The 26,625-nt window shown below is 34.1% G+C and overlaps 2 protein-coding genes and 1 long non-coding RNA gene across 5 annotated transcripts; 1 reads left to right on the plus strand and 2 right to left on the minus strand.

The window, feature by feature from the left end:
- Nucleotides 1-5,829: 5,829 nt before the first annotated feature.
- Nucleotides 5,830-7,547, minus strand: LOC145012574 (F-box/kelch-repeat protein At3g06240-like). The gene has a single exon (XM_078971374.1). The coding sequence runs from the start codon at nucleotides 7,218-7,220 to the stop codon at nucleotides 5,979-5,981; it is 1,242 nt and encodes a 413-aa protein (XP_078827500.1). The 5' UTR covers nucleotides 7,221-7,547; the 3' UTR covers nucleotides 5,830-5,978.
- Nucleotides 7,548-16,387: 8,840 nt separating this feature from the next.
- Nucleotides 16,388-21,092, plus strand: LOC145009487 (uncharacterized). Its single transcript, XM_078968178.1, has 5 exons — nucleotides 16,388-16,427; nucleotides 19,295-20,274; nucleotides 20,350-20,498; nucleotides 20,606-20,707; nucleotides 21,080-21,092. The coding sequence occupies exons 1-5, from the start codon at nucleotides 16,388-16,390 to the stop codon at nucleotides 21,090-21,092; spliced, it is 1,284 nt and encodes a 427-aa protein (XP_078824304.1).
- Nucleotides 21,093-24,043: 2,951 nt separating this feature from the next.
- LOC145008559 (uncharacterized) lies at nucleotides 24,044-26,389 on the minus strand. Of its 3 annotated transcripts, XR_013663539.1 has the most exons (5): nucleotides 26,059-26,389; nucleotides 25,595-25,636; nucleotides 25,354-25,414; nucleotides 25,163-25,276; nucleotides 24,044-24,320 (listed from the first exon to the last, which is right to left on the minus strand). It is a non-coding gene; the product is annotated as an uncharacterized LOC145008559 (long non-coding RNA). The 3 variants fall into 3 exon arrangements; XR_013663537.1 differs by having other exon boundaries at nucleotides 24,044-25,276; XR_013663538.1 differs by lacking the exon at nucleotides 25,595-25,636 and having other exon boundaries at nucleotides 24,044-25,276.
- Between the last annotated feature and the right edge of the window lie 236 nt (nucleotides 26,390-26,625).

The raw sequence follows: 26,625 nt of genomic DNA on the forward strand, positions 1-26,625 counted from the left end.
GGAACTGAGTTTGTTACTGTGATCACCGGGATGTTTCACGATAGGGCAATGTTTTTCCCTGAGCATGTGTCTACTGAGCGGGCACGCATGAGTCGATACCTGAGTATTCTGAGGAGAGAAATTCGCGAGTTCATGGCGAACTAGACATACCGGATATTTGCCGAGCTTCAGGAAAATGCTCGAAAGAGGGAGATTGAGCTCGAGACGCAGGCCAGGGAGGAGGCAGGGTCTCAGGGGAGGGATCGGCGACCAGCACAGTCCCAGCCGGCAGCCAAGCGGGCAAAGCCCGCCGATTCGAGATCAAGGAACCACAAGGGCTGTACTTGTGGCAAGTGTGGCAAGAGCCATGACGGGATTTGTCGAGTAGGGTCTTGATACAAGTGTGGCAAGGAGGGGCATATGGCTAAGGATTGTCCCAAGGGATTTGCAGTGGGCTTCCACTGCAACCAGACCGGCCATCGGATGGTCGAGTGTCCACAGCTGCGGGGGTCGGCACAGGGAGCACTACAGGGATCTGCCCCTGCTGCCTTACGAGCTACCGAGATTCGGCTAGCAAAGTCCGAGACACCGAAGGCACGCGGGAGAGCCTTCCAGTTTACAGCGGAGGAGGTCCGCGGCAATGCCCGACATTGTGGCTAGTACTTTTCTCTTGAATTCTGTACCTGCTCTGGTGTTATTTGACTTGGGTGCGAGTCGGTCTTTGTATCGTTAACATTTAGTCAGCACATCAGTATCCGACGAGAGGCGTTGAGTCGACATATATGATTTTGTATAGCCGACGAGCGAGCAGTATATGTGACTGATGTGATTCGAGGATGTGTACTCGAGATCTTCGGTGTTGAGTTCCCGATAGATCTAGTACCGATTGCGATGGGAGATGTTTGTGTTATTGTGGGTATGGATTGGTTGAGCCGGTTCGGGGATGTTATAGATTGCGAGCGTCAGTTGGTGACTATACGAGACCCTAGTGGGGGAGTGCTCACAATGTACGGAGAGGGTACTAGGACCGGATCAAATTTCTGCTCTACCGCTCGAGCGAGGCAGAGTTTACAGCAGGGTTGTATGGGTTTCTTGACGTATGTCATGGATACGCGGGTTGGTGGTCATAGACCGAGTTCTGTGTCAGAGATGCCGATCGTGTGTAAGTTCGCATATGTTTTTCCTAAGGAGTTTTCGGGTGCGCCTCCTGAGAGGCAAGTGGAGTTTCGGATTGTAATATCCCAAAATTCAGGTGCATCTCTTAAACCTTTCTTCTTTTCCAAATTGTCAAATTTAACCCCTATTAGAAAGTTATGGCAAATGAGTACGCTGGGCGTACTGAAGAGTACATTGTGCGTACTCATGCGCTTAAGTTGCACGTGGACTCGCCTAGGTACGCCGGGTGTACAAAGGGTTACGCTGGGCGTAGCGGGCCCAGATGCAAACCCTACTTGTGGATTGTGGACTATAAAAGGAATGTGTTGGTTTTGTCCCCCAACCACTATTCCTCAGAGAAAAATCCTAGGAGAGTATACTATCTTTCCAAGCTAGTGTGTGAGTGTTCTTGAGCTAAAAAGTGCCTTTGTGTGATAGTGAAGAAGAATAGGAGGTTCTTATGAAGGCTAGAAGTTGGAGTGCAAGCTTGGATCTGAGTTCTACAAAGGGAGGAGCTTCACTTGAAGGTAAAAAGCTCAGAGCTTTCCTTGTTATTGTTGATTTGTGATTCATGGACCAATTTTTAGGGTTTTTGGTCCCAAGGTGGAGACTTTATGAGCAAAAGGTCTCCATAAGCTTAGATCTACTATATTTTAGAGTATTATGAGTTGTGGGTTCATAAAAATCCAATCTTGGACGTGAATATTAAACCATGCATGAGATCTAGGCTTTATGAGGAAAGATGAAAGATGTTAGAATGATTAAGTGACCTTTACAACCATGCAAAGGCTTAAAGGTTTCAACTTTATGGATTAAGTGACCTTAGAAAAGTAAGAGGGGGTAAAATGGTCTTTTACCCTTCTGAGAGAACTTAGAGAGGGATCAGTCTAGCCTTTGAGAGTTGTATTGATTAGAGTAATTATTCCATGTGATTAGGCGGAGGCTAGACCAGTATTACCGAGTTCGAGATTTATCGAGTTGCCCGAGGTGAGTCTTCTCACTATACTTTACCTAGAGTGGTAATTAGAGTTATGTGACAGAGTATCTTGTATGCTTTTGTATGATGTGATTTCTATGTGATTTATGCTATGCATGATTTAGATTTCACGGAGTTAGGACCGAAAGGTCCACAGAGTTAGGACCAGAGGGTCCATAGAGTTATGGGACTGGAGAGTCCCACTGAGACACATTAACTAGAGGGTCATACAGAGTTATAGCCTCGAGTGGCTAATATGTGTTGTATGTGGTATTTTGGGGAACTCATTAAGCATTTATGCTTACCATGCTATGTGTTATGTGTTTCAGGTACCAGTGAGGATCGCGGGAAGGCGCCGGCATTATCCGTACACACTCATGGAGTTTATGTCTTGAGATTATGGGATATGTTTTTTTATGATAACATTGGATACATTATGTTTTGATATTATCTTATGAATAAATTTATGTTTTAAAAATGAAAAATTATTTTGAAAATTCACATCGTTACAGAAACGTACGCTGGGTGTACCTCTTCTATGCGGAGCGTACATAATTAGGGGTCAAACCCTGATTTTTAGGGTTTGGACCCTATTTAAACAACCCTATGCCCAAGGTTTCCTCCTTACCAACCTCCTTAGCCTTATTTGAGTCCCATTTCGAAACCCAAACCCCTTTCTAGAGAGAATTGACATTTGTGCGTGTTTGGTGTATCTACAAGAATAAGAAGCTTGGTTTATGAGCATTAATCAAGAAGGAACTTCTAGAGCCAGATTATATCCATCATTTTCAGCTTCATAAAGGTATAAAGCTTTGATCTTGCTCATTCAATGTGTAGATTTAGATCTAGTAGAGTTTTGGTCACTTTTGGTCCCATGAATGAGATATAGTGGAAATTTACCACTCCAGAAGTTGTGAGTTGCTCCTCTTGATGTTTCTGAGATCCCTAGTTCATAACGTTAACATCTTGACGGTTGATGATCAACTATGCATGAGTATATGTCAATTTGGTGAAAGTATGATGCTAAATTTAACATTTGAGTCCGTTTGAGTCATGTAAAGGCATCAAGTTAGTGACTCTATGGGTTTAGATGTTCCCCAAGGTCTGGATCAGAAAAATAGACGTTTGGTCTTAAAGTATTAAGTGCTTAATGGGGTTTTGGTCATTAGAGGCGTATGTTGGGCGTACTCTAGCGTAAGCTACGCGTACGTGGGTGAAGTCGGGTATGCTTAGTCGCGAGTCAGTACGTTGGGCCTTATGGACTTTTTGATTTTGGGCCAATTGAGGGAAGGGTAAAATGGTCTTTTACCCTGGGAGTCAAGATTAGTTGATTAAGTCCCGATAATGATTTATGACCCAATTTTTAATTAGGATTTTACTTGATTGGTTAGTGCGGGGATTCTCCGGTCCAACAGCTCGGGCATCTATTTGATTGTCAGTAGACTGATGTTAGTTTGCTTACTATACTATAAGACATTAGGGATTGTATGTTCCTGTAGTCTTTGTGACTCATATTGTATGTGTTATATGCCCAGGGGTGGACCTATGGGGTCCATCATGGTACCGACAACCCTTGATCTCTCCAGCAACAGTGGAAAATTTTTCGAAAATTTTCGATTTTTTTTTCAACTACCGTGCAATCCCTACTGTGAAATCTTGTGTCCGTCCAGTACATAATTGTGCTGACATATGAGTAGAAATAGACTCGGAGGTGAAATAGACCCGATACAGCCTTGGGATGACATAGTTGAAATAGTCTCGGAGGTGAAATAGACCTGATATAACCTTGAGCTGACGTATATGTATTGTATGCGGTATTTTGCGGAACTCACTAAGCTTTGTGATTATGGTTTTCAGTTTATGTTTCAGGTAACTCTAATTCGAAGGGGAAGAGTTCGAGTTGATCGCATTGCACACACCATGGTTTTCCGCTTCTTTAACTCTGATGTACATTTGGGATGTTTATAGGTATTCTCTTAATACTTTATGGTTTTGACAAACATATTTGGTTGATGGTTTATTTAATATAAAAACGAAATTTTTGGTTCTGAGTTTTGGGACGTTACAACAAACAACCTGATCGAATTGGCTTAAAAACAAAACAAAAAATCCCTTTGAGCTTAGACCCCTATCATTATTCCCAATGGAGATAATATACCAGTAGAGGGAAAAGGCAATTATACACTCATCGGTCGTACTAATATAAAAAAAGTCTTACACATTCCTAATTTTAATTGCAATTTGCTATCTGTCAATCATTTAACTAGTGACCTCTAATGTGCTATAACTTTTTTTCTTGATTTTTATGTAATGCACAGATTGCTACCAAAGAACTTGATTGGCGCATGTGAGTGCAAGGGTGGTCTATACCGAATGAGCAGGTGACAAGAGAGTTGTGATGATAAAGCATTGAATTCGTATTTCTTGGTGTTCTAATTTTTCAGCATAAAAAGGTTAACCCCCGTTCAATAACACCATTTGTGAGTTTACTAAGGTCTAAAGTGGGTCTCAGATGGGTTGTAGTCGGTTCTGAAACTAGTTTTAACGGGTCGAAACCAAAATAACTGAAAACAAAATTTGACTAAAGCATTAGATCAATAACCGGGCTGATAGTAGGGATACGGTTCTAGTTCCTGATTATTTTTGGTGTAGAACTGGTAAGGACCAAAATGCATGAGTTGCTTGCTTTGGAACAAAAAAGAATTGATTTACGTTATGGAAACAAAAAAACTGAGATTGTTTAGTTCAATTTTTTTAGAACATAAGCACATCCACTATTCTACTACTAAATCCACACCTTTCACCCACAACATAAACCACCTTTCGCCCACAACATAAACCCTCAATCTTTGGTGAAAGGCACCATCAACTCTTTATACCGCTAGGCCAAAGATCCTTTAAAAATCTCGGTTGTTTGGTACGTTTATATATATATATATATATATATATATATATATATATATATATATATATATATATATATATATATATATATATAGAGAGAGAGAGAGAGAGAGAGAGAGATTAGGTGATTTTTTGTCTTTGTCTCGTTGTGTTTTAGAATTTTTCCTAACAATTCCCATTGTTTGACACATGTGTCGCTCAGTAGAAGCCGGCTTTTATCTGCTAAAGACAAACATAACCCAAAGTAACTCGTTATAAATAAGGGACTTATTACTTGTTAGTTGTTACATATATATTTCTCATACTACTAAAGACAAGAAAAAAAAAAAAAAAAAATTAGCAGCAACCTTTAGTTAGGGAATTTTTTTCATCTAAAAGAGGGATGGATCTAGCAAAAACCTGAAATATCAACCAATATTCCAAAGGAGACCACATAGAAATATCCAATAAAAAGATGCAAAACCCGATAGCAAAAGCTAAGATCAGCTGCTCATTTTTCAGTCTGATACAATAGAAATCCTAAACATGAATGCAAACACTAGAATATAAGATGCAAAACCCTAAAATATCAAACAATACTTAGAAACACAAAGGCTGAAAGTTTTTTGCTTTTTCACAAGATAGAATTCTCATCATCTAAAATAGTGATTAACCAAGACTGATACCAAACAATACTCTCCTAAAAACAGTATATACATTCCTCCTGTCAGACATGAACACGCAACAATCAGGCATAGATTCCATGAACTGCAATAGGCTAGAAACTGATTAAACCTTTTGGGAAACTAAAATAGAAATCAAACCATAAAAAAAAAAAAAACAAACTAATAGGTGTATATATGTAAATCTTTTATGTATAGATAGCAACAAAAAGCAAACAAAAACACAACATCCTTCACATCATACCAACAAAAGAAACTCATTTTTTGACCTTTTGACCATCCATCTGACCACTGATACATCTTCAAATTTTCAATCGGGAGATGTTGCAACAACTCATCTCATGCTCCACAGGTGTTACCCAAACAAGACTGTCAACATACTCAACAACTTTAGATAGTCCATAACCAACCTCAAAACTTCTAGTCTTGGCTGCAATTGGATCATACAAACCTAAGCAAGGATCATCATCATCATCATCATAGTAATTGGCAATTGCAAAAAGAAACTCATTGTGAAATGTGAATCCATATGGAATAATAACGCCATCAAACTGGGGAAACACATAATGTTTGACCCATGATTCAGCCACACCATAATCGTCCATCACCCATACCTCACATCCACCATCCATAACACCTAACATCACACAAAGTTTTCCTCCCAAAACACCTAAAGAGCGTTCCATGCTATCATCTATTGGAAAATCTGGAAGAGGAATCTCACGGAATGTCTCTTCAGCCAAATCAAATGCAACTATCTTTTTTGACTTCCACTGTGAATCAACAAAATTAAACCAATGAACATGACCATCATGCCCATCTACACAAAATTCGGCATAGTGCATAAACATTGAGTTTTGGATATGTGATGGAAATCTTTCAGGGATTAACTGCCAGAAACCCTTTCTCATGCTATACACCTCAACTTTGTATTCAACAGTTTCAAAATCAACATCAATTACAACTCTTTTGGATAATGGAAACAACGTGCTGCCTGGTTGGTGATCTCTTGTAATCTTAACAACTTTGTAGTCATCTGATTTGGGATCAAATCCAAACCGAGGAGGAATTCCAACCATATCAGTATCATGGAAGGGAAATGAACTTGGCGGGAGAGTCAACACAGCAGAGAGAGAAGGGTTCCATATGTAAAACTTGGAATCATGAAGAGTTCCGTAACTAAAGCATATTAATCCGTTAACAGATCCAATGACATTGCCATATGTTTGTCTAGATTGGAGATTAACAGGTAGTTTAATGAAATCAGTAAGTTCAAGATGGGGAGATCGAGAGGGGCATGCTTCGAAAGGTCGGCCACCACAGAAAGAAAAATTGTATTTGAAAAACAAGAGAATATCATCGTTATTACGGATTGACGACTGGAGGTGCGATTTTATGAAGGATGATTGAGATAAGTGAGTATTCCAAGATTTAGAGACACACCTCATTTGAGCAAGCTGCTTTGCCAATAATCGGATGAATATTTCTGATAAAACATCTCCTTGGAGGTCCTCAATAGTCGTTGGCTGTTGTGATGAAGCCATTTTCAAGCGCTAAAGAACAATAAAGGTCGATGAATTTATAATATTTGGCCAAGCCTCTTTGGAAAGGATAGACTTCAAAGTTATAAACAAATTAAGAACAGTTTTACAATGTGTAGAAGAAATCTTCTGAAACGATTAACTGCTTTTAAGGGAAGGTATAACAACAAAATAATTTATCACAACTTGAATGAAAAAACTGATGACTAACGAGATTACACAGCATAAACTTGTAAAATCAGAAAATTTGAGTATAAAACTATGAAAAAACGAAGAAACCCTAACAGGGGATTGAGTTGGAGAAAGAGTTCAGAGAAGAAACGATGTGCAAATTGATTACTGAGCAACTCTCTCAGCTTTAGTCATTTTTATACCTAGATACTTCGGGTATGATACCCAGATGACATATCGGGTCAAAAAGAGTCCGCGCCTCATACTGCATCTTCGATTTAGTGAGCTGCAGTCCACATGTACTAGCAATCTAAAACTTTAGTCCTTCACTTGAAATATTCTTCCAAATCAGCTACCAGCATCAGCCCAATGAATCTATAGCCCATTATTTGAGTCCGGGATATAGAATACCCCAATCAACCTCATGATATATTCAATATTAGTGCATGATTAACAAAACATACAATTAATATAAATTACATAAATATTAACCATAAAATTTATATAAAAAAAGAAAAGGTTGAAATTGCTATCTTTTATTCAAGGATTTCAATAAAGAGCTGTTGTTGTTCAAAGTTCAGAGCAGCAGGAAATTAAACTCACAGTATTAAGTCTCATTCATTTAAATTAAATGCAGTTATTCTTTAAACTCTAATAGCGAAAAAAAATCAACTTCCTCGTTTTAAACCCACATTCACCCTTTGGACCTAATTGGGTTATAATAATTCAAAGTATCTAGGAATGTGAATTTATGTATGCTCTGTTTTAATATTAGGCGATCTATTTGATCACCAAAAAGTAAACGATGCCACAAAATGGTTCTACTTAGCTCTTAGCATCTTTATTTCCATTAAATAATGTTGTGGATTATCGTTAAATTAGTTATTATCTAATCTAATCGTTAAATTAGTTATTATCTAATCTACATGGTCTTGATGTGGATTTTGGATGTCAGTAGAATGATATTAAAGGATTCTCCTCATGTTTTCAAGATATGCATAAACATTTATCTGTTCTCAATTCTTTCAATATCTCAAAAACCAAAAATTAATATAAAACAATGATAGAGAAAACTTGGAAATTAAATCTAGTTCTAGTCTAGAAGAAATGTCATAAATCTTTTTAGCCACTAATTGGACGACTCTTCATTTGTTGAGTCTTAAATTTCAATGGGAGATTATCAAAAGGAATGTGATGAGCTTTTTCAAACACTACAAACATTTTGGGACTTTTGCGAGGGTTTGCCACTCATCCTTTATCACCCTTGTCCCAAGGGACCCTCATTGTACCTTGGGAGAGGCTAGGTACACACGAATCACTATCAAAGCATTAAGGTTTTTGTTCATTTTGGTGTTATTTTGAGTACAATCAATCAATATTAGTTAGGAACGTTTTTTTTTCGGTAAAAGAATCTGTTTACAAATCAATTCATAGCAAACATAACCTACTATAGGCCAATTACCAAAATCCATACTTGTCCTATTCTACAAGCAAAAGTCTAAGAAAATTAAACATGCTCCTTTGATAGAAAATAAGGTTATACACTAAAGTTAAGTATTTGACACAAACCTGATTTCGAAAAATATCATTAGAAAAGTAAATATAAGAAAAGATAGTATAATTAGAACCAATGTCTTGGTTTTTATTTCCCTTATACCATTCACTATCATGTTGAAGCCTCTTTTCAATCTTGCAAAGTGATCAGAGATGTTGAAATAGTTGATCTCACGCTTAACAGGTGCTATCCAAACAAGACTGTCCACATACTCGAGAATTTTAATCATGCCAACATGTGTAGTCGGAGTATCTATGCGTTTAACCTTGGCTGAAATTGGATCGAACAAAGCTAGAGCACAAGTATGTCCATAAAAAACAAACTCACTGTGTAATGTGAATCCAATTGGAATTATACCTCTAAACTGTGAAAAAACATGATGTTTGACCCATGATTCAGCCACCCTATACTCTTCCATCACCCACACCTCGCATCTCTCACCTTTAGCCCTTGACATCACACAAAGCTTTCCATCCAAAACTCCTAACACACTGAGCAAGCTGTTTTGCCAATAACCGGATGAATATTTCTGATAAAATTTCTCCTGGGAGGTCATCCATAGTCGCTTCGTTTGCTGCTGTGGTGAAGCCACTATCGAGTATCAAAGGATTATGGTGGATGAAGTTTTACTTCGGTCGTTCAAGCACGAGATGCCAGAGTGTTTTTCAGTTTTGGATTGTTAAGGATGGAGAGATCTCTTTCCTTTTTATTTAGATTTATTGATATACGTCTTAGTAAAAGAAAATTAATTTTGGAAAGTAAGATCATATCAAAGATGGTGACAGATGCTAACAATCCCATTGTAGCGAAAACAGATTTAAAGTGATCATCGCCTCCTTTTGCCAAATACAGTAATACTCGAAAGTCGTTCAAAATCAAAGTCAATATTCATTAAAATGAGAAGCATGCCATATAACTATATAAGTACATAACGGATCAAGTGTATTGTAGTAAACATGGCTAACCTTTAATTTCTTTCAATAATTCAAAGTGATCGTATGTATGTATTAATGTATGTTGGTAAGATCACAACTATAAGTTTTTTGCAAAAACGGGTCAGGTTTTTTAAGTATTTGTAAAAATGAGTTTAAAAAAAAAATACGTTTACAACATTCACCCCTTATCTTATATAATATCTTATACTTATATATTTATTTAATTTTGTTGTATCTTTAATTTTTATTTTCGACTTTTATATACCGAATCTTTATGTTCGACTTTAAATATTTTTACCATTAAGAGGATCACATTTATACCTTCAAATCATTTTTTTTTAATGTTATTGTAATTATATAAATACAAAGATAAACAACATAACTCACACCATATTATTAAAATTACAAATTATTATATAAATTAAAACAAAAGTATTATCTTAAGTACAACTGATTAATGGAGTTGATACTTGGGAGTCCTTGGATAAAGATGGAGCTTTCAAAATATGTGATCTAAGGTGGAAAGTTGATCGCCAATCTTGGAATAACTCAAAATATTCTCATAATCAAATGGACTAAGGAAGTCCCAATCAAGGTTAACTGCTTCTTGTGCCGAGCAATTCAACACAGGATTGCTTCAATGACAGGTGTGAGAGCTAAAGGTATTGAGACTCAAACTACTATGTGTGGTGCATGCATAAACGGAGAAGAAGATATTGATCATATTTTGGTAAGGTGTCCGTTTGCAAAAGATGTGAGGGATAAAATCTTCAATTGGTGCGGCATACAAAATCAGTCATTCAATAGCATTAGCGAACTACTCATATTTGCTGCAAATTGGGGTAGGAGTCCTACAATGAAAGCTCGATTCCATACCATTTGCTATGATCTAATTTGGAATCTATGGAAATATCGCAACGATCGGATATTCAATCAGGTGTTCATTAGTCATTCGTATGGTGTAGAGCAAATCAAATCAGTTCTATATATGTGAGTTAAATGTAGGGGTAAATGTGGTATCTGTTCATGAGTAAAATAGTTATCATCATCTTTTTGTATTTGATAACTTTTATACTCTGTTTTTGTTGTTTGTCTTCTTCCCATTGATAGTTAGGAGTTTTTATTTTTATTAATAATATTTGTCGTTTCCAAAAAAAATACTTATGAATATTATAGTATATGATTTTAGATTTTTGTGACAAAAACTTTGGTGACAACAGTTTCTTATTTTAAACTTTGGCACAAATTATAGTTTTAAGGTTTTACACTCCGGCAACAAAAGTTCGTTACTTTAAACTTTGTCCGCAAACTTAAACATTAGCCACAAAAATTTATTATTTCAGACTTTGGCCACAAAACTTTTTATGGAGGCAGATTTTGTCCCTACAATTTCATATGTTTGCACTTTCCACCCTGTTACTTTGTTGAATGCCGCTTTCCACCTTCATATTTTGTAGAATATTAATTTTACTCCCTTAATTTTAGCACCACCATTTCCCACCTTTTACCTTTTTTGTGTTTCCGCATGTTTTCAAGTTTGCCATGTTTGGTCCCTACATATAACATAAGTTACAAGAATGGTCCTTGAAATTTACGGAATAGGTCCCTATGCAGAATTATATTTATAGCAATGATGCATATGTTTTTCAAAAGTTACATAAATGACCTTCACTAATAATAAATTTACAAAAGTGAGGTTTCGTCCCTACATAGAAAATAAAATTGTGAAACGGTCCTAATAATTTACAAAAAGGGTCACTGTGCATTTTTTTTCAGAAATTGTCCATATATTTAAAAGTTTACAAAAATGGTCTTTCATAATATACAAGTTACAAATTATGCCTTCCCCCACCCCGCAAAGTAGGGATAATATCACCTTAGTTAAATATAAAATTACAAGATCAACTAAAATTGAATTCATAGGATAATTAATAAGAAACATTGTTTATGTCACATTAAATATTAGTTGAGAGTTTAAACAATTTTTTCAGGTCATAAATAACCTGGTTGGAGGCATAGTCAACATCTTCGAGATTCATCAAGATGACGAATTTCCATCTCATTGTGATTTTGGTTTGCACGCCTCTAACATCGACAAACATTATTTTTAGTAATTTGTTTCAATTGTCCAATCTAAATCCGCCCAATAAGCAACATCATGAAGTGATAAAAACCCAACATTATATTCTTGTATGCATGTCATTGTAATTTTCACATTATTCACAAATGAAAATAGGTATATCCCCTTTATATCTAAAAACTTCAAAAGCATATAAATATGAAATTTATATGAAAGTCTTTTCATTTTCCACTTACCATATGATATGATATTTAATTTTTAAATCTTCTTTATTTTGTTTGACAAATCATATGTTAATGCTATATATTTATTTATTATTTATATAATTCTAACAATACTTATATATTTTCTTTATTTATGTAATTATAATAATATTCAATTTTGGTGTTGATTTAAAGGTATAAATGAGATTATATTAATGGTAAAACTATAAAAAGTTACATAGAAAAATCTAATAATATATTTGAGCTGAATAAGATTATACATATAATTCTTAAATATATTAAATAAAAACACAAATATATATATATATATATGTATATATATATATATATATATATATATATATATATATATATATATATATGTTCAGGTTCATTTGAAACCATTCTAATTTTGTGTGACCGTGAGACCAAATCTAAAAATAATTTTAAAATGCAAAATAAATGGAAAAATCCAAAAATTCTTTTTTTAAATATTATTTTCAGAACTTGAATTAACTAAAAAAAATTAAAAAAAATCTCGTTTGTTTTTGAAAAATACATGAAATATTCTAAATAGAATATTACACTGACATATTCTAAAAAATAATTTTAAAATGCAAAATAAATGGAAAAATCTAAAAATTATTTTTTTAAATATTATTTTCGGAACTTGAATTAACTAAAAAAAATTAAAAAAAAATCCTATTTTTTTGAAAAATACGTGAAATATTCTAAATAGAATATTACACTGTACATATTCTAAAAATAATTTTAAAATGCAAAATAAATGGAAAAATCAAAAAAATTCTTTTTTTAAATATTATTTTCGAAACTTGAATTAACTAAAAAAAAATTTTAAAAAAATAAAAAAATGTATCTCACGGTCTCACAAAATTAGGCCGTCTCACATGAACCTAACCACATATATATATATATATATATATATATATATATATATATATATATATATATATATATATATATATATATATATATATATATATATATATATATATATATATATATATATATAAGTTAGTTTTAAAGTTTTAAGATACCATTGCTTTAAATGTCTAGGAAGGTTAGAATGGGCCGACAACCTTATTTAACCCAATATTTTAAAGGTTTTGGAAAACTACCATTTTATTGCAAAAACTCCAAAATATACTAAAAATACAAAATACAAAAGAATATAATAATAATAATCATAATATAATATATTCTATAAGATAAAAGGTCATCGTTATAAGTTTTAAGAGACCAATTCTTTGAGTTTGTAAATTATGAATGTTTGAATGGGGCAACACCCTTATTTATGCAAATGGTTTCAAAAGAACCTAGTTTATCCTAGTTTTATAAAGGTTTTGAAAACTGTCATTTATTGCAAAAACTCCACAGGTATACTAAGATTTCAAATAAAATAAATTTTTTTTAATGTTCTTAAAGTAAATATGCAATTGGAAAAGATATTTGATAGTTTGATTTATATTTATTATAAAAAATTATTTTTTTGGATATTTATAATCAGTTTTACATTTAATACATTTAAATATTTTTTAAATGTTTTAAAAGATAATTTATTTGATATTTCGATATAGGGTTTGCATTTCACATCATGTATACATTAACAAATTAGATAATTCGAAAAGTCAATCATGTTAATTAACTTAAAAAACATTTGTTTAGTAAAATTTCAATTATTATATAAAAAAACTTTTTAGATGTTTTTAAGTTAATTTTACATTTAAAACATTTAAAGCTTTTTCTATTTTAAAAAATAGTCTATTTTTAAATTTATTTGATATTTTGATTTGGATTTTGCATTTAACATCATATTTAATTTAGTATTATATTTATAATTCAAAAAGTCTAACATTAATATGTTAATAACAAATTTAAGTTAATAAATAAAATATAATAGGTTGAAAAAATGTTAGATGAGTTTCAAATCAATATGATAAAACAAAAATAAAAACTTATATATATATATATATATATATATATATATATATATATATATATATATATATATATACACTAGCCATTTAGCCACGCCAAACAACGAGTGCTAGATAAGGTTTGATTATTAGAGTATTCATGCCAGTACAGATTTTGAGATATGCTAGTATATACTTCAAATTTAAACCACGATAAGTACACAAAAAGGCAAAACCAAAATGAAACAACAAAATTCATTTGATTGGAAGAGCAACAGTATAACGAATCGAGGTTCATAATCAACACACTAATATCGTAGTTGTTAATAACTATAAAACCAACATTAATTAAATCTTATATACTTATATATCTGTTTCACATTACAAGTTGAATATAGAAAAACCATACATTGAAAAGCCATACATTGTATTTTTTTTCCCTTTCTTTATATTAGAATAAAGACAGTCTCATATCAACGTACCCACTTTCCATTATCTCGTCCAACCCTATTCAAAATATGTCAATCCCACCACCTATTAGATTGAACTTGCATCGATAGGAGATGCAAATAATGTTGTTTTAACCTCTGTCAATTGTTAAATTTAAAAGTTTAGGATTTTAAAATTGGTCACATAATTCATCATATTCCATTCGTTCCAACCTCTATGTCAATCATCAAGTTTAACCTTCATAATATTTGATTAAATCATGATAAGGGGAGGGGGATTTGATCAGAAATAACATACCATATTTACTCTTCTGACTACATAGATCCTGCAACCTACAAGCAAAAAAATAATTAGAGAAATATTAATAATTAGAGCAAGAAACATAATAATAATAATAATAATAATAATAATAATAATAATAATAATAAAAGACAGACGTTCAATATCAATATAATTAGTTTTTTCTTTTCAAAAAATAGAATCCCACAAGACTTTTCCTTCCCTGGTTGAGTTAATAGTAACCGAGATTCGGAGGTTAACTTAGTCGTATTTCTCTTTCTATGTATATTACATAAAAAGTAAATAACGATCACTTGAATTGAGACCTCATGGGAAAGCATGCTCAATAGTAATTCTAGAAAACCGAACATTATTAGTAATATACAAATAAATTGACCAAATAAGCAATAATATGTTAACAAATAAAATAATCTAACAGATTACTAAGCAATTGACAATTAAAAGCCTTACTGGAAAAAGAAAAGCATGAACAAAATATAAACAAACTTACCCTGTTTTTGGTCATCCAAATTTGGTAGGATAAATCTCCTTCAAGTAACTGGCTACAAACACCAAAAGAACAAAATGATTATAAAGATCAAAGATTTGAAAAAAAATTAAACAAAATCAAAAAAAGAAAAAATATACATTTCTTTACCTCTTCCAAACACCTTAAAACCAAAAATCCATTTCACTTGATTCTGGTTCTATCAAATCGAGTGTATGTAAAGGGGGAGGGTGTACAAGGAACTGATTACGAGGGAAAATAGACAGTAAGTGGCCAAAAGGATTTTAGTTTTGGAAAATTGGCACAAAGTTTACTATGTCGATAAGTGGTAGCGGTGCAAAAAATAGAGACAAATAACATATCAGAGTTGTTAATGACTGCTTCAATTCAAAGTAAATACTACATATACATATTCAAAATAAAAAAGAAAGACAGAAATAACATACTGATAACTGGTAGAAAATCGAATAGTGATTAGGGTGTTTCATCCCAGATTTGAAAACCATTTGTTGTAAGAATCCTTCTCCTGCGATGAGCCTGAAGTTAGAATATTGCAACTAATTTAATAAAAATATAATGAAATCAAAAGGGTTTAGAGAAAAGAGTCAAATTCACGAAGTTTACCTGATGTAATCGAGGTGGTGGCGGCGGAGTGTGGTTAGGGTAAGTAGATATGAGGAGGGTAAAGTATACAGTTGACCAAATCAAGAACAAATTGTGAATGTGTGCAGTAGTGTGGGGGAGAGCTAGAGGCAGGAAATAGCAACGATGGTTTTTAGGGAGAGACATCGACAAGAGAAGTTGAGTATGGGTGTTTGATAGAGACAAAGACAATGAAGGAAGAATAAAAGCGCGGTGGTGTGGTGGAATTTTTGTAAGGTTTTCACTCGTTATTGTGCAATTATGATTGGTCGGTGGCTACCAGAGGTATGAGGTGTGATATGGTAGTGCGGGCGTGGCGTCATGTATTTGGGGTGATAAAGTTGGGTGAAAGTGGTGATGGTAGTATATGAAGAGATGGTGAGGATGATGGTGTATAAAGGCGATAGGCGATGGTAAATCGTGATCCAGTGGAGATGATGGAGGCGGCATGTATTTTCTGGGCTAGTGTTTCTAGAGATGGAAGAGCATGAAAAAGGATGGTCTTTAAATGAGATCCTATAGTTGGGAGGCTCCTTATTTTAAGTGCATGTTAAGCGGATTTGACTCAGTTTCAAGTGGGAATTCAAATGATAAAGAAGGTTGGGTCAAGATAAGATACCGTTGCGAGTGTTAAGGTGGTTATCAAGCATTATATATTTGTATATTGTGTTTAACATTTTGTACTGCTTAAATTATGTGGATAAGATATGATTTTTAGGAAGGCATAAATTTGTTGTAAATGTTGTTTTAAGAGTTGTACCTCTTAAAATTCATCAAAATCCTGTAAATGTTTTTTAAGGTATATATATATATATATATATATATATATATATATATATGTGTGTGTGTGTGTGTGTGTGTGTGTGACATCCCCATTTTCACGGCCAGAAAAGACCGATTTGTTTATGTTTTGTTTTATAAAATCAGAGTAATCGGGACGTCATACACTATGAGGCGCGACTGCCAGGTTTATGACATTCTCTTTTAGGCGCATCTGCCGACATTATCCTATAAGCGCATCTGTCAGGATTATCCTATAAGCGCATCTACCATGATTACGACATTCACTACTTGGTGCATCTACCAATATTATTCTTAAACGCATCTGCTAGTATTATGATATTCTCTAATTGGTGCATCTGCCAATATCATTCTTAATCATCTTTCATACCTCATCGTTTTATCACATACCAACTATCTTATCAACCCATGTTCTACCCAACATATTTGTAGATATAAAATACATATACAATTTAACTCATTTAAAAACTATATAAAACATCCATCCCACACTCATCTCAAATAAACAACAATATATAAACACATAACACGTATTTTATAACAAATACTTAATATTTATGTCAAAGCTAGTGGGAGCATAGTTACCTTTGTCGTTTTGTATATCGATGACATACTGCTCATAGGAAACGACATCCCGACTCTGCAGGAGGTAAAATCCTGGCTCGGGAAGTGCTTCGCTATGAAGGACCTCGGAGAGGATTCCTATATATTGGGAATAAGGATAGTGAGAGAAAGAAGTAAGAGACCAATATGACTTAGTTAGAATACTTACTTAGATAAGGTACTAAAATGTTTTAGTATGGAAAACTTGAAGAAGGGAGAACTAACGATACAAAGTAATACAAAGTTGAGTAAAACTCAGAGTCCGAGTACCGAAGCCGAAATAGCTGATATGAGCTGAGTACATTACGCTTCCGCAGTTGGCTCAATCATGTATGCTATGACTTATACTCATCCTGATGTGGCCTTTGCTTTGAGCATGGTCAGTAGATTTCAAGGGAATCCTGGAAGAGTGCATTGGTTGCGGTTAAGAACATCCTTAAGTACATTCGGAGGACCAAGGAATGGTTTCTAGTCCTCGGAGGGAGTGATGACTTAAAGGTGCGAGGGTATAGTAACGCCATTTTCCAGACTGACAGGAACAACTACTGTTCGCAGTCAGGATGGGTATTTACCCTTAATGGAGGAGCGATTACTTGGAAAAGTTCCAAACAGGAAACTGTAGCTGATTCAACGTGTGAATCACAGTACATTGCAGCAAGCGTAGCGTCAAAAGAGGCAATATGGTTGAAGAACTTCATTGGCGTCAAAAGAGGCAATATGGTTGAAGAACTTCATTGACAATTTAAACCCTAAAATGGGTTTTATGTTAGAATATGTTCATCATAACCTTATAAGCTATCATTTCTTGACTTGTTTGGTGTAAAATAGCTTAGATTTTGTTTGTTTCCTTTCTCATGTCATAGATCTCGGGTTTACACCCCTTTTGTTAACATATTCATCACAAAAACACGTGAAATCACACACAGACATGCATAAAATCACACATAGCATACACATACACATAGATCTACACATTTTCTTGTATTTACACCATAAAACTCATGAAACCCGAAAAGAAAGGGGTATGAAACTCACCTTGAGTTGTAGTTTCGGTTTTGAAGAAGATTGGGAGAAGTTTGGTGCTATTTTCGGCCCTAGCAAGTTTCTTGGATGGATCTCGAACTTAGTGTGTTCTAAGATGCAAGATTATGAATTTGAATGGATTAAGAGATGATTTTTGATGAAAAGAAGTGAGTTAAATCATGGATAAAACATCAACTTACCTTGGATGATGATTTTTGTGGAATAATCTCTTTGAAAGCCTCTTAGATCTCGAAAATTTGGAGATAAATGGAGAGAGTTTCTTGAAAGAATTTTTGAGTGAAGTGTGTGTGTGTGTATGTGTGTTTGTTTGGGTTCGATCGAGAGGAAGAAAGGGAGAAGAAGAGAGAGGGTGATGGGATTGTTGCATGGAAGTATGAAAGCTTGCATGGAAGTCCACTAGATAGAAATGAGTTAGCACCACAAAGTCAACTCTTTCTTTCTTTGTGGGCTTGGGCCGAAAATGGAGAGGGAAAGAGAGGATTTTTGGGCTTTGAATGATTAAGCCCATTTTATGGTTAAGTTAGGTGATTTTTGGCCCAAATAAATAAAAATATGATTTTTATAACCTATTAGGGCTAAATTAAATTGATTGTGACCCATTAAGGCCCTTTTAAGTTAACATAGTATATTTTGGGCTCCTAAGGCCCAAAAGTATTATGGTTCATGTATATGAGTCCAATTAGGGCCCATTTGAGAGTTCTAGGTTCAAGATAGTCAAATTGGAAGCTTATTGGCCCATTGGGTCCAATAAGGAAATCCTAGTCCAGAATGGACTTAAACTAGGATTTCTAGGGTTTCCAATTCTTTGTTGACTATTTGCAGTGCTTGCATGAAGTTTTTGATTGAATTTTCTTTTTATTGGAAATAAGCATCTTACGTGCTTTCAAATTGTTGGTTCACATTTGTTATCATTGTTCCATGTTTACAAGGCATCGAATTTCCTAGTTGTGATAATGATTCAAATAATGGAACCAAACAAGCCCCAATTTATCCTTTTCATGACACAACTCAGAAATGGGATACAATGCAACTCATCCTTGGTATGAGGTTTTGTAACCCTCAAGAACTTAAACAACTTGTCTCAAACTATGCAATAGCAAACGTTTTTAACCTTTGGTACAAAAAAAATGATAAAACTAGGTTGTTAGTTAGGTGTTGTAAAACTAGTGAAGGAAAGGCAACATACCCTTTTAGACTATGGGCTACTTGGATGAGCAGTGAAAAATCATTCCAAATCAAGTCCTTAATTAATGAGACTAATTGTGCTAGAACCTTCAAGTTTTGGTCAGTTGTTACTTACTCATGGATAGGGAAACATTTTGTTAATGATATTTTAGAAAATCCCAAAATGAGTTGCAGGGAAATGAGGGATAAAGTTAGGGAAAATTTCAATGTGAAGGTTAGTGTTGGACAATGCAGGAATGCAAAGAAGTTTGCACTTAATGAGATCGAAGGCAGTTTGAACACACATTATGAAAAGTTATGGAGTTATGGAGCTGGGATATTAAGAGCTAATCCAGGGTCAAAAGTGAAAATTGAGACGGATACAATACCTGATTCCACAGTTTATTTTTCTAGGATGTATGTTTGTATCAAAGGTGTAGAGGATGGTTGGATTGAAGGATGCAGGAGGGTTATAGGTGTAGATGGTTGCTTTTTAAAAGGTATTTGCAGAGGTGAGCTTCTTTCAGCTGTAGGAAGATACGCTAACAACCATCTTTACCCCATTGCGTGGGCAGTAGTTGCAGTTGAGAACAAAGAAACTTGGAAGTGGTTTCTAAAATTACTACTTAAGGACATTGACATGGGAAATGGGGCAGGATTAACCTTACTTTTTGACCAACACAAGGTATTTATCCTAACTGTTATTTTAATTGGTTACTGTTTTATTTATCTTAATGTTTTGCTTATCTTGCATGTTTAGGGTCTTACTGAGGCTGTTAAAAAAAGAGTACCAGATGTTGAGCATAGGCAATGTGCTAGGCACATCCATGCTAATTTCAAGAAAAAATTTACGGGTGCTGAATATAGGAAGCTTTTTTGGAGAGCTGCAAAGGCCACAACTGTGCAAAGGTTTGAAGGTATAATGATAGAGATTAGGGTGATTGATATACAAGCATATGATCACTTGATGGAAAGAGATCCAAAATCTTGGTCTAGGGCTTTTTTGTATTGGACAGGTGTTGTGATGCCATTGAGAATGGTATTTGTGAATCATTTAATGTTGCAATTGTGGATGCTAGGAAAAATCTGATTATAACAATGTTAGAGGAAATTAGGAGGTTTGTGATGGATAGGATGTATTTAAAAGATTGAAGGGGCAGAAATGGAATCTAGCCATATGTCCATCTATTAGAAGGAAAATAGTGGACAAGAGGAAACATCTAAGGTATATATACTTTTATTGTACTCCATTATTGTAACATACACGTTTTGAAATCGTGTTTTGTAATGAATAAAATTGTGAAATATTATGTAAAATTGAGTGCTGAGTTCTAACAGATGGTTTTTACTAGAAATGAAGTAAAACTATGTTTACAATCACTCAGAAAATATTGGAAGTCTTATGAGATTCCAATTAAAAACCAAATAGTAAAATTTAGTGAAAATATAAAAATTTTAAATAAGTAAAATTTCATTATTTGATGTTTTAGAGAATGTCGTTAGAAACTAGTAGGCGAAAACCTCGTCGAAATCCGAGTTATAACGAAGAAGTTATGACCAACCGAAGATCCGCGATAAAATCGGCACGACACCGAATGACGTAAAAAGTGAGTTTTTGATAAAATACTTTTTAGCCTTAGTAATCTAAATGAAAGTCGTAGTATTCGTTAAACCGAGAAATTTGATATAAATAACGTCAAAATCTGGCTTCGTATGAGGAAGTTATGATTTTTCGAAGTTTCAACTTAGCACTAGACAGCTAAAAACTCGAATTTTAGATCGAGCGATATTTTACCGATACATCCTAAACGAGAATCTAAGGTCTCATCATTTGTAGTACAACGGTAAAAAGTCTGACGAAAACGGATGTCGGATGAAGAAGTTATGAATTTTTAAAGGATTTTCCTGTCCCGGTCTGTTAAAAATAATAATATTAAAAATAAACTCTAAATTAGCCGACGAAGTCTAAACAAAAGTTGTATAGCGTAATTTTAGCTACGCGTGCATATAAAGATCGTCAAAAACAGAGCTCGTATGCAAAAGTTATGGATTTTAGAAGTTCGGGGCCCGAAACCGAAGAAATTCGCATGAATAGTGTTCGGACACGTCACTCGCACGAAGCATCAGCGTCATCGGAGACGTGGCCCAAACCAAGACCGACGCGTGTTCCCTTCCGATTCGACCGAAGTGCGAACCAATCAGCTTCCGACGCGCCTCGCTGCGGTGTCCGGATCTCGCCCCTCCACGTCTCGCTTACCCGCCTCGCAGCAGGCCTCGTGGCCTTCATTTCTCGCGCCACCTGCCCCTCGCTACTGACGCCACCGAGCTGCTTCACTGCTTGCTTCCCTCCTAAACCGACTCCAAACCTCGGGCCTATATAAAGGGGGCTGCGAGACCTTCCGACTAACTTTGGAAATTTGACAATTTTAACCCCTCTTTCCATATTTTCACTATTTTGACTTTTCCCGAAGCTCCGGTATCAATTTTAGCACCCGAAACACGCCCCGAGACCCCCGAGAAGCCCGAAAATTTTATCTTTTCGGTTTTGAAGCCCTACCTTCGCAGAGCCCGGTTTTCAATTAAGCTCCCGGTTTTCAACATAGAAAGACATATTTAAAGCCGAAGTGTTGTCCAAATTACTATTTTAACCCCCGGTTAACTTAAGGTGAGTTCAATATATAGGAACAATTGTATGTTATGTGTTATATGTGCTATGTGCTTTTAAGTATTATTATTCTGAGTTATTTTCTCGTGTTATTTGCTATGTTTATAGCAATTGTAATACCTTTGACCATGTGATCAGTGAAAGGACTTAGATTCACATTGGTACTGGTACGTAGCCTCTGGCCATGTAGAGCATATCTCCGTAAGAGAATGACTTCTATTCTATAGCATTGGCAAATGGTTAGACAGGACTATAAGCCTAAAATCTAACAAGATGTTAATCAAAAATTGCATGTCTTCTATGCCATTTGGGCCAAAGCTTTATTGATGTATATCAAGAATTGAAAAGTATATCTTTGAATAAAGTCTTTGATTGATGTGAACGCTTGTCACATGATCTCACATACATCTTGTTGTTCCTCTTTGCTTTTGCCACATTGAAGTATATATATGACATAACATTATATTGTATCTATTTTTGAACTCACTAAGCGTCACCGCTTACCCTATTAATGTTTAACAATTGCAGGTGATAAGTAACTAGTATGTTTACATACTATTGAAAGATATAGAATAGTTTGTAATTGTACTTTTGTACTACAGTTTATGTTTGTATAAATTACAATATCCTTAGTAGTTATGTAATATATATATATATATATATATATATATATATATATATATATATATATATATATATATATATATATATATATATAACACTTTGTAATAGAAGGTTTGTATCCAATAGTTTGTAATTCCCTTTTTATCAATGTAAAATATTGTTTTTATAAATATGCAAATAGCATGTTTTGGAGTAATGATATTGTGAAGTACGAAAGTTTGGGTCTTTCAAAAATACGAAAGTTAGGGTCTTTCAACCATGATATCAGAGCAGTAGTTTAAGCGAACTAAATTCCACGGATTGGTATTTAGACTTAAACTATAGGAAGTTCAATATATGAACTTAATCATTGTAAGTATAGGGATACAAACCATAGGAAATATATAAGTAAAAGTATTAGGTAATAGTAAACACTAATATTCTAAAATACTATCTTACTCCGTATTTCAGATCAATGGCTGAACAAGTAAGTAGCCATACCCCTGATGTTGGTGGAGATCCTCAACCTGAGGAAGTGAATACTCCAGTATCTCCTCGTGAGGAGCGACTTTTAGGTAAACTTACCGGTGTTATTCGATAGACTCTCAAAGAACACAAAAAGAATGATGATAAAGGAAAAGAGAAAATCACTGGAGAATCTTCAAGCGGAAAGGTGAAGCGTCCCTCGTTCAAAGATTTCAAGAGTAGTGGTGCTACAGAGTTTTCTGGTGTCCTTAATCCTATAATTGTTCTAACTTGGATTCAGAACACCGAGAAAGTATTTCGTGTTTCTCATGTGGATGATGAAGACAAGGCTATCTATGCTTCTGTAATGCTCATTGGAGAAACTTTAGTATGGTGGGAAGTTGTTGGATGTTTACTTAATACATACATAACATCTTAACGGGCTAAATAAGAAAAGACCGTGTTTATTTATTGAAACGTGTAAAAAGACCTTTCATTAGTGTATTAAATAAATATGTTAATTTGAAATATGTTTTAGATTTAGTAGTTTGGCAATAGACAAATTAGAATAAACATCACAATGTCAATCTCAAATCGACTACTCAAATGAAATGTTAATCGGAAAGTTGATCTATTATTTGACTTATTTTATGTTTTACCTTTATGGATAAAAAACCTATACATTATACATACGACTTCAAAATGGCAAAAAAAAAAAAAAAAAAAAAAAGCATTTTAACAGCATCATATTACCCTTTTCCGCAACATTTTGACAACAAAATATTAACATTTTCAACAACATATTTGCATTTGATAACACATAAAAGTTAAAAGTCATAAAAATGAAAAAAAAAAAAAAAAAAAAAGTATAATTTGGCATCTAACTTATTTTTATTTTCATCAACATATTTACATGTTCTAAGGGATTGTTGTGAAATTGATTTACAATTATACGTTTATCAATGTAATCACATTGACCCTCCACCCCCAAAATGCACCTGCACAAAAGGATGCATCTTAAAAAACAACACAACAGATTAAACACTACATACACAGTACCTCCCTACACCAATATTAGTCAATAGCATGTATAAGATCCAAGGGCAAAATCAACCCACATAGCAATATAAACAAGGTTGAGCGGCAACAAAAGAATAAGGGAAAAATCGACCAAACAACTTATAAAACTACTCCAAAGGTGTCTTGATACAAGTCTTAACCATGAAAAAAGAAACAAAAAAAGTAGATTGTTAATTAAAAGAAGAGTTATAACTTTACCTGGGAAGTACTTCTCACCACATCTCCATCTGATGAGTTTCCTAAACCATAAATCTCACCTTACATGATTGGCATTTGTGATGGAGCCTCATAGATCATAGATACTCAAATTTCTTTGGAAAGGGTCTCTAACTAACAAAATTCAATAAAAACATATATTTTCCATTCTAACATTCTATCATAAAATCATATAGTATTTTAATAATAATAACTCAACAAACCAAAGGTGTTGGGATTAATATAGCCTCCGATGTTATGCCCATCAAGCAATATTACTTTCCATGTTTAAAGTACACAAAAATACTTATGATCAGAGGTAACTAGGTCCTTTTTATAGCAAGTGCATATTGAGTTGTACATTGACATTACCTTATGTGTAACTTTGTGACATAGCATTTCATCAAACTAACAAAAACAACCTATAATGTTGAGCTATAAAACATCATATGAAGCATTAGCCCTAATCCAACAATCAGATGTATTATCGTAGATCAATAAAAACCAAGTAAACAAAAGAAAAAGATACCTAAAAAAAGTTTAATGTAATAGATAAAAGAAATACCAATATTACTTTCCAGTGGTGATATCCATGTTTGTGCGTGGTTGGTTGAAGGCGTCTTTTCTTCAAAGACCCAAAAACAAAAAGAAGGATGACATCCACATTCTCAAATGAGGGCTGGATAATGAGAACTTAAAATAAGATTAGGAGAAGAAAAGTTAAGATCTTAGAATGAGACAGGGAACCGTTTTCACCTATCTTAGGTTGTTTTGTTTTCTCCCACCACCATACACAACCTAGGATCTTCCTCAACATCTGAAAAACCCAAAAATGCACCTTTAGTCAAGATCATGTTCATGTGACATTTAGATCAAAAGAAATGAAATTTAAGAATGCTTTGTAGCAAAAAGTGATTAATATTATGGTTCATTAGCAATAGTTGCTTATAAGAGTAACAAAATTAAACTGATTACTAAAAACAAACAAAAAGCTTACAAAAAATCGAGCCTTCATTATCTTCATCTATTTTAAATGAATCTGCATCCCATGTGATTAAATCATTTGTGATCAAGCACCAATAAAAAGTTAAACAAAAAGCAAATAAAAACCAAACAAAAAATGAACCCTAATCTTCTTTAAAGTCCATGTTGTTCGGGAGGGGTATGTGGGGATATCTCTAGGAAAAAAGATTGACAATGAAGAAAACTAAAAAAAAGGTGAAATCATGAAACTGTAACAAAAAAATGGGAGGATAGAAAGACGGTGGTGACTGGAACAGAGGAAAAGAATAGAAAGAAAGTAATCGACTAATAGTGGTGACAAATTGAAAATCGCAATCATTAAACCTTAGTAGCATAAGAAGCCCTAACTCTCAAAAGCGAGATTGTGAACATCGATAACATACAAAACAAAATAAAATCAGAAAAAATGAAAAAAAAAAATAATAATAATAAGAATACCTCCCCTGTTGATTCTTTCTTCCCTCCACCACCTCTTTCTCTGCAAAAATCATTTGTGATTTAAGTGGGTGATTATTGATCGTGACTCATATATGGTTCTTACGCAAAGAGATGCTATATAGAGTTTATCCAGTTTGCCGATTAAATTTGCTGGAAATACAGGAATATTGAGTCTAACTTTGACTAATTTAATTCCTTAATTTTCTATAATACTTAGCGTTAATGGAGGTTGCAGGTTAGGGAAAAGAGGGGATAGGAGTAGTGGTGGTGGTTTTGTTAACAGATGATGGAGATGCCGTTAGTTTTTGAAGAGAAAATACGAGAGACGATGCAAAGCCCGATTCTGGTAGGCATTTAATTATAATTTATTCATTTTTGTAGAGCTACTCGACGAGTTGGAATCCCCAGACTCATCAAGTAGAAACGAGATTGGTCGTGGGATTTTAAGCAATCTACTCGATGAGTTGAGAGCCCTAGACTCATCAAGTTGAGAGCCCTCAACTCGGCGAGTAGGTCTGTCGTATTTAACTCGGCGAGTAGGTCTGCCAGAGTGAAATCCTAATTTTA

The sequence above is a fragment of the Lactuca saligna genome, chromosome 8 (genome assembly GCF_052625555.1).
Source record: "Lactuca saligna cultivar CGN05327 chromosome 8, ASM5262555v1, whole genome shotgun sequence".
Lineage (NCBI taxonomy): Eukaryota > Viridiplantae > Streptophyta > Magnoliopsida > Asterales > Asteraceae > Lactuca > Lactuca saligna.

Coding starts and splice junctions, on each gene's coding strand:
- LOC145012574 (XM_078971374.1), bottom strand. CDS start 7,220: ATGGCTTCATCACAACAGCCAACGACTATTGAGGACCTCCAAGGAGAT.
- LOC145009487 (XM_078968178.1), top strand. CDS start 16,388: ATGGTAAATCGTGATCCAGTGGAGATGATGGAGGCGGCAT. Junction 20,275..20,349: donor TACTTTTTGACCAACACAAG/GTATTTATCCTA, acceptor TTGCATGTTTAG/GGTCTTACTGAGGCTGTTAA. Junction 20,499..20,605: donor AAGGCCACAACTGTGCAAAG/GTTTGAAGGTAT, acceptor TGTATTGGACAG/GTGTTGTGATGCCATTGAGA.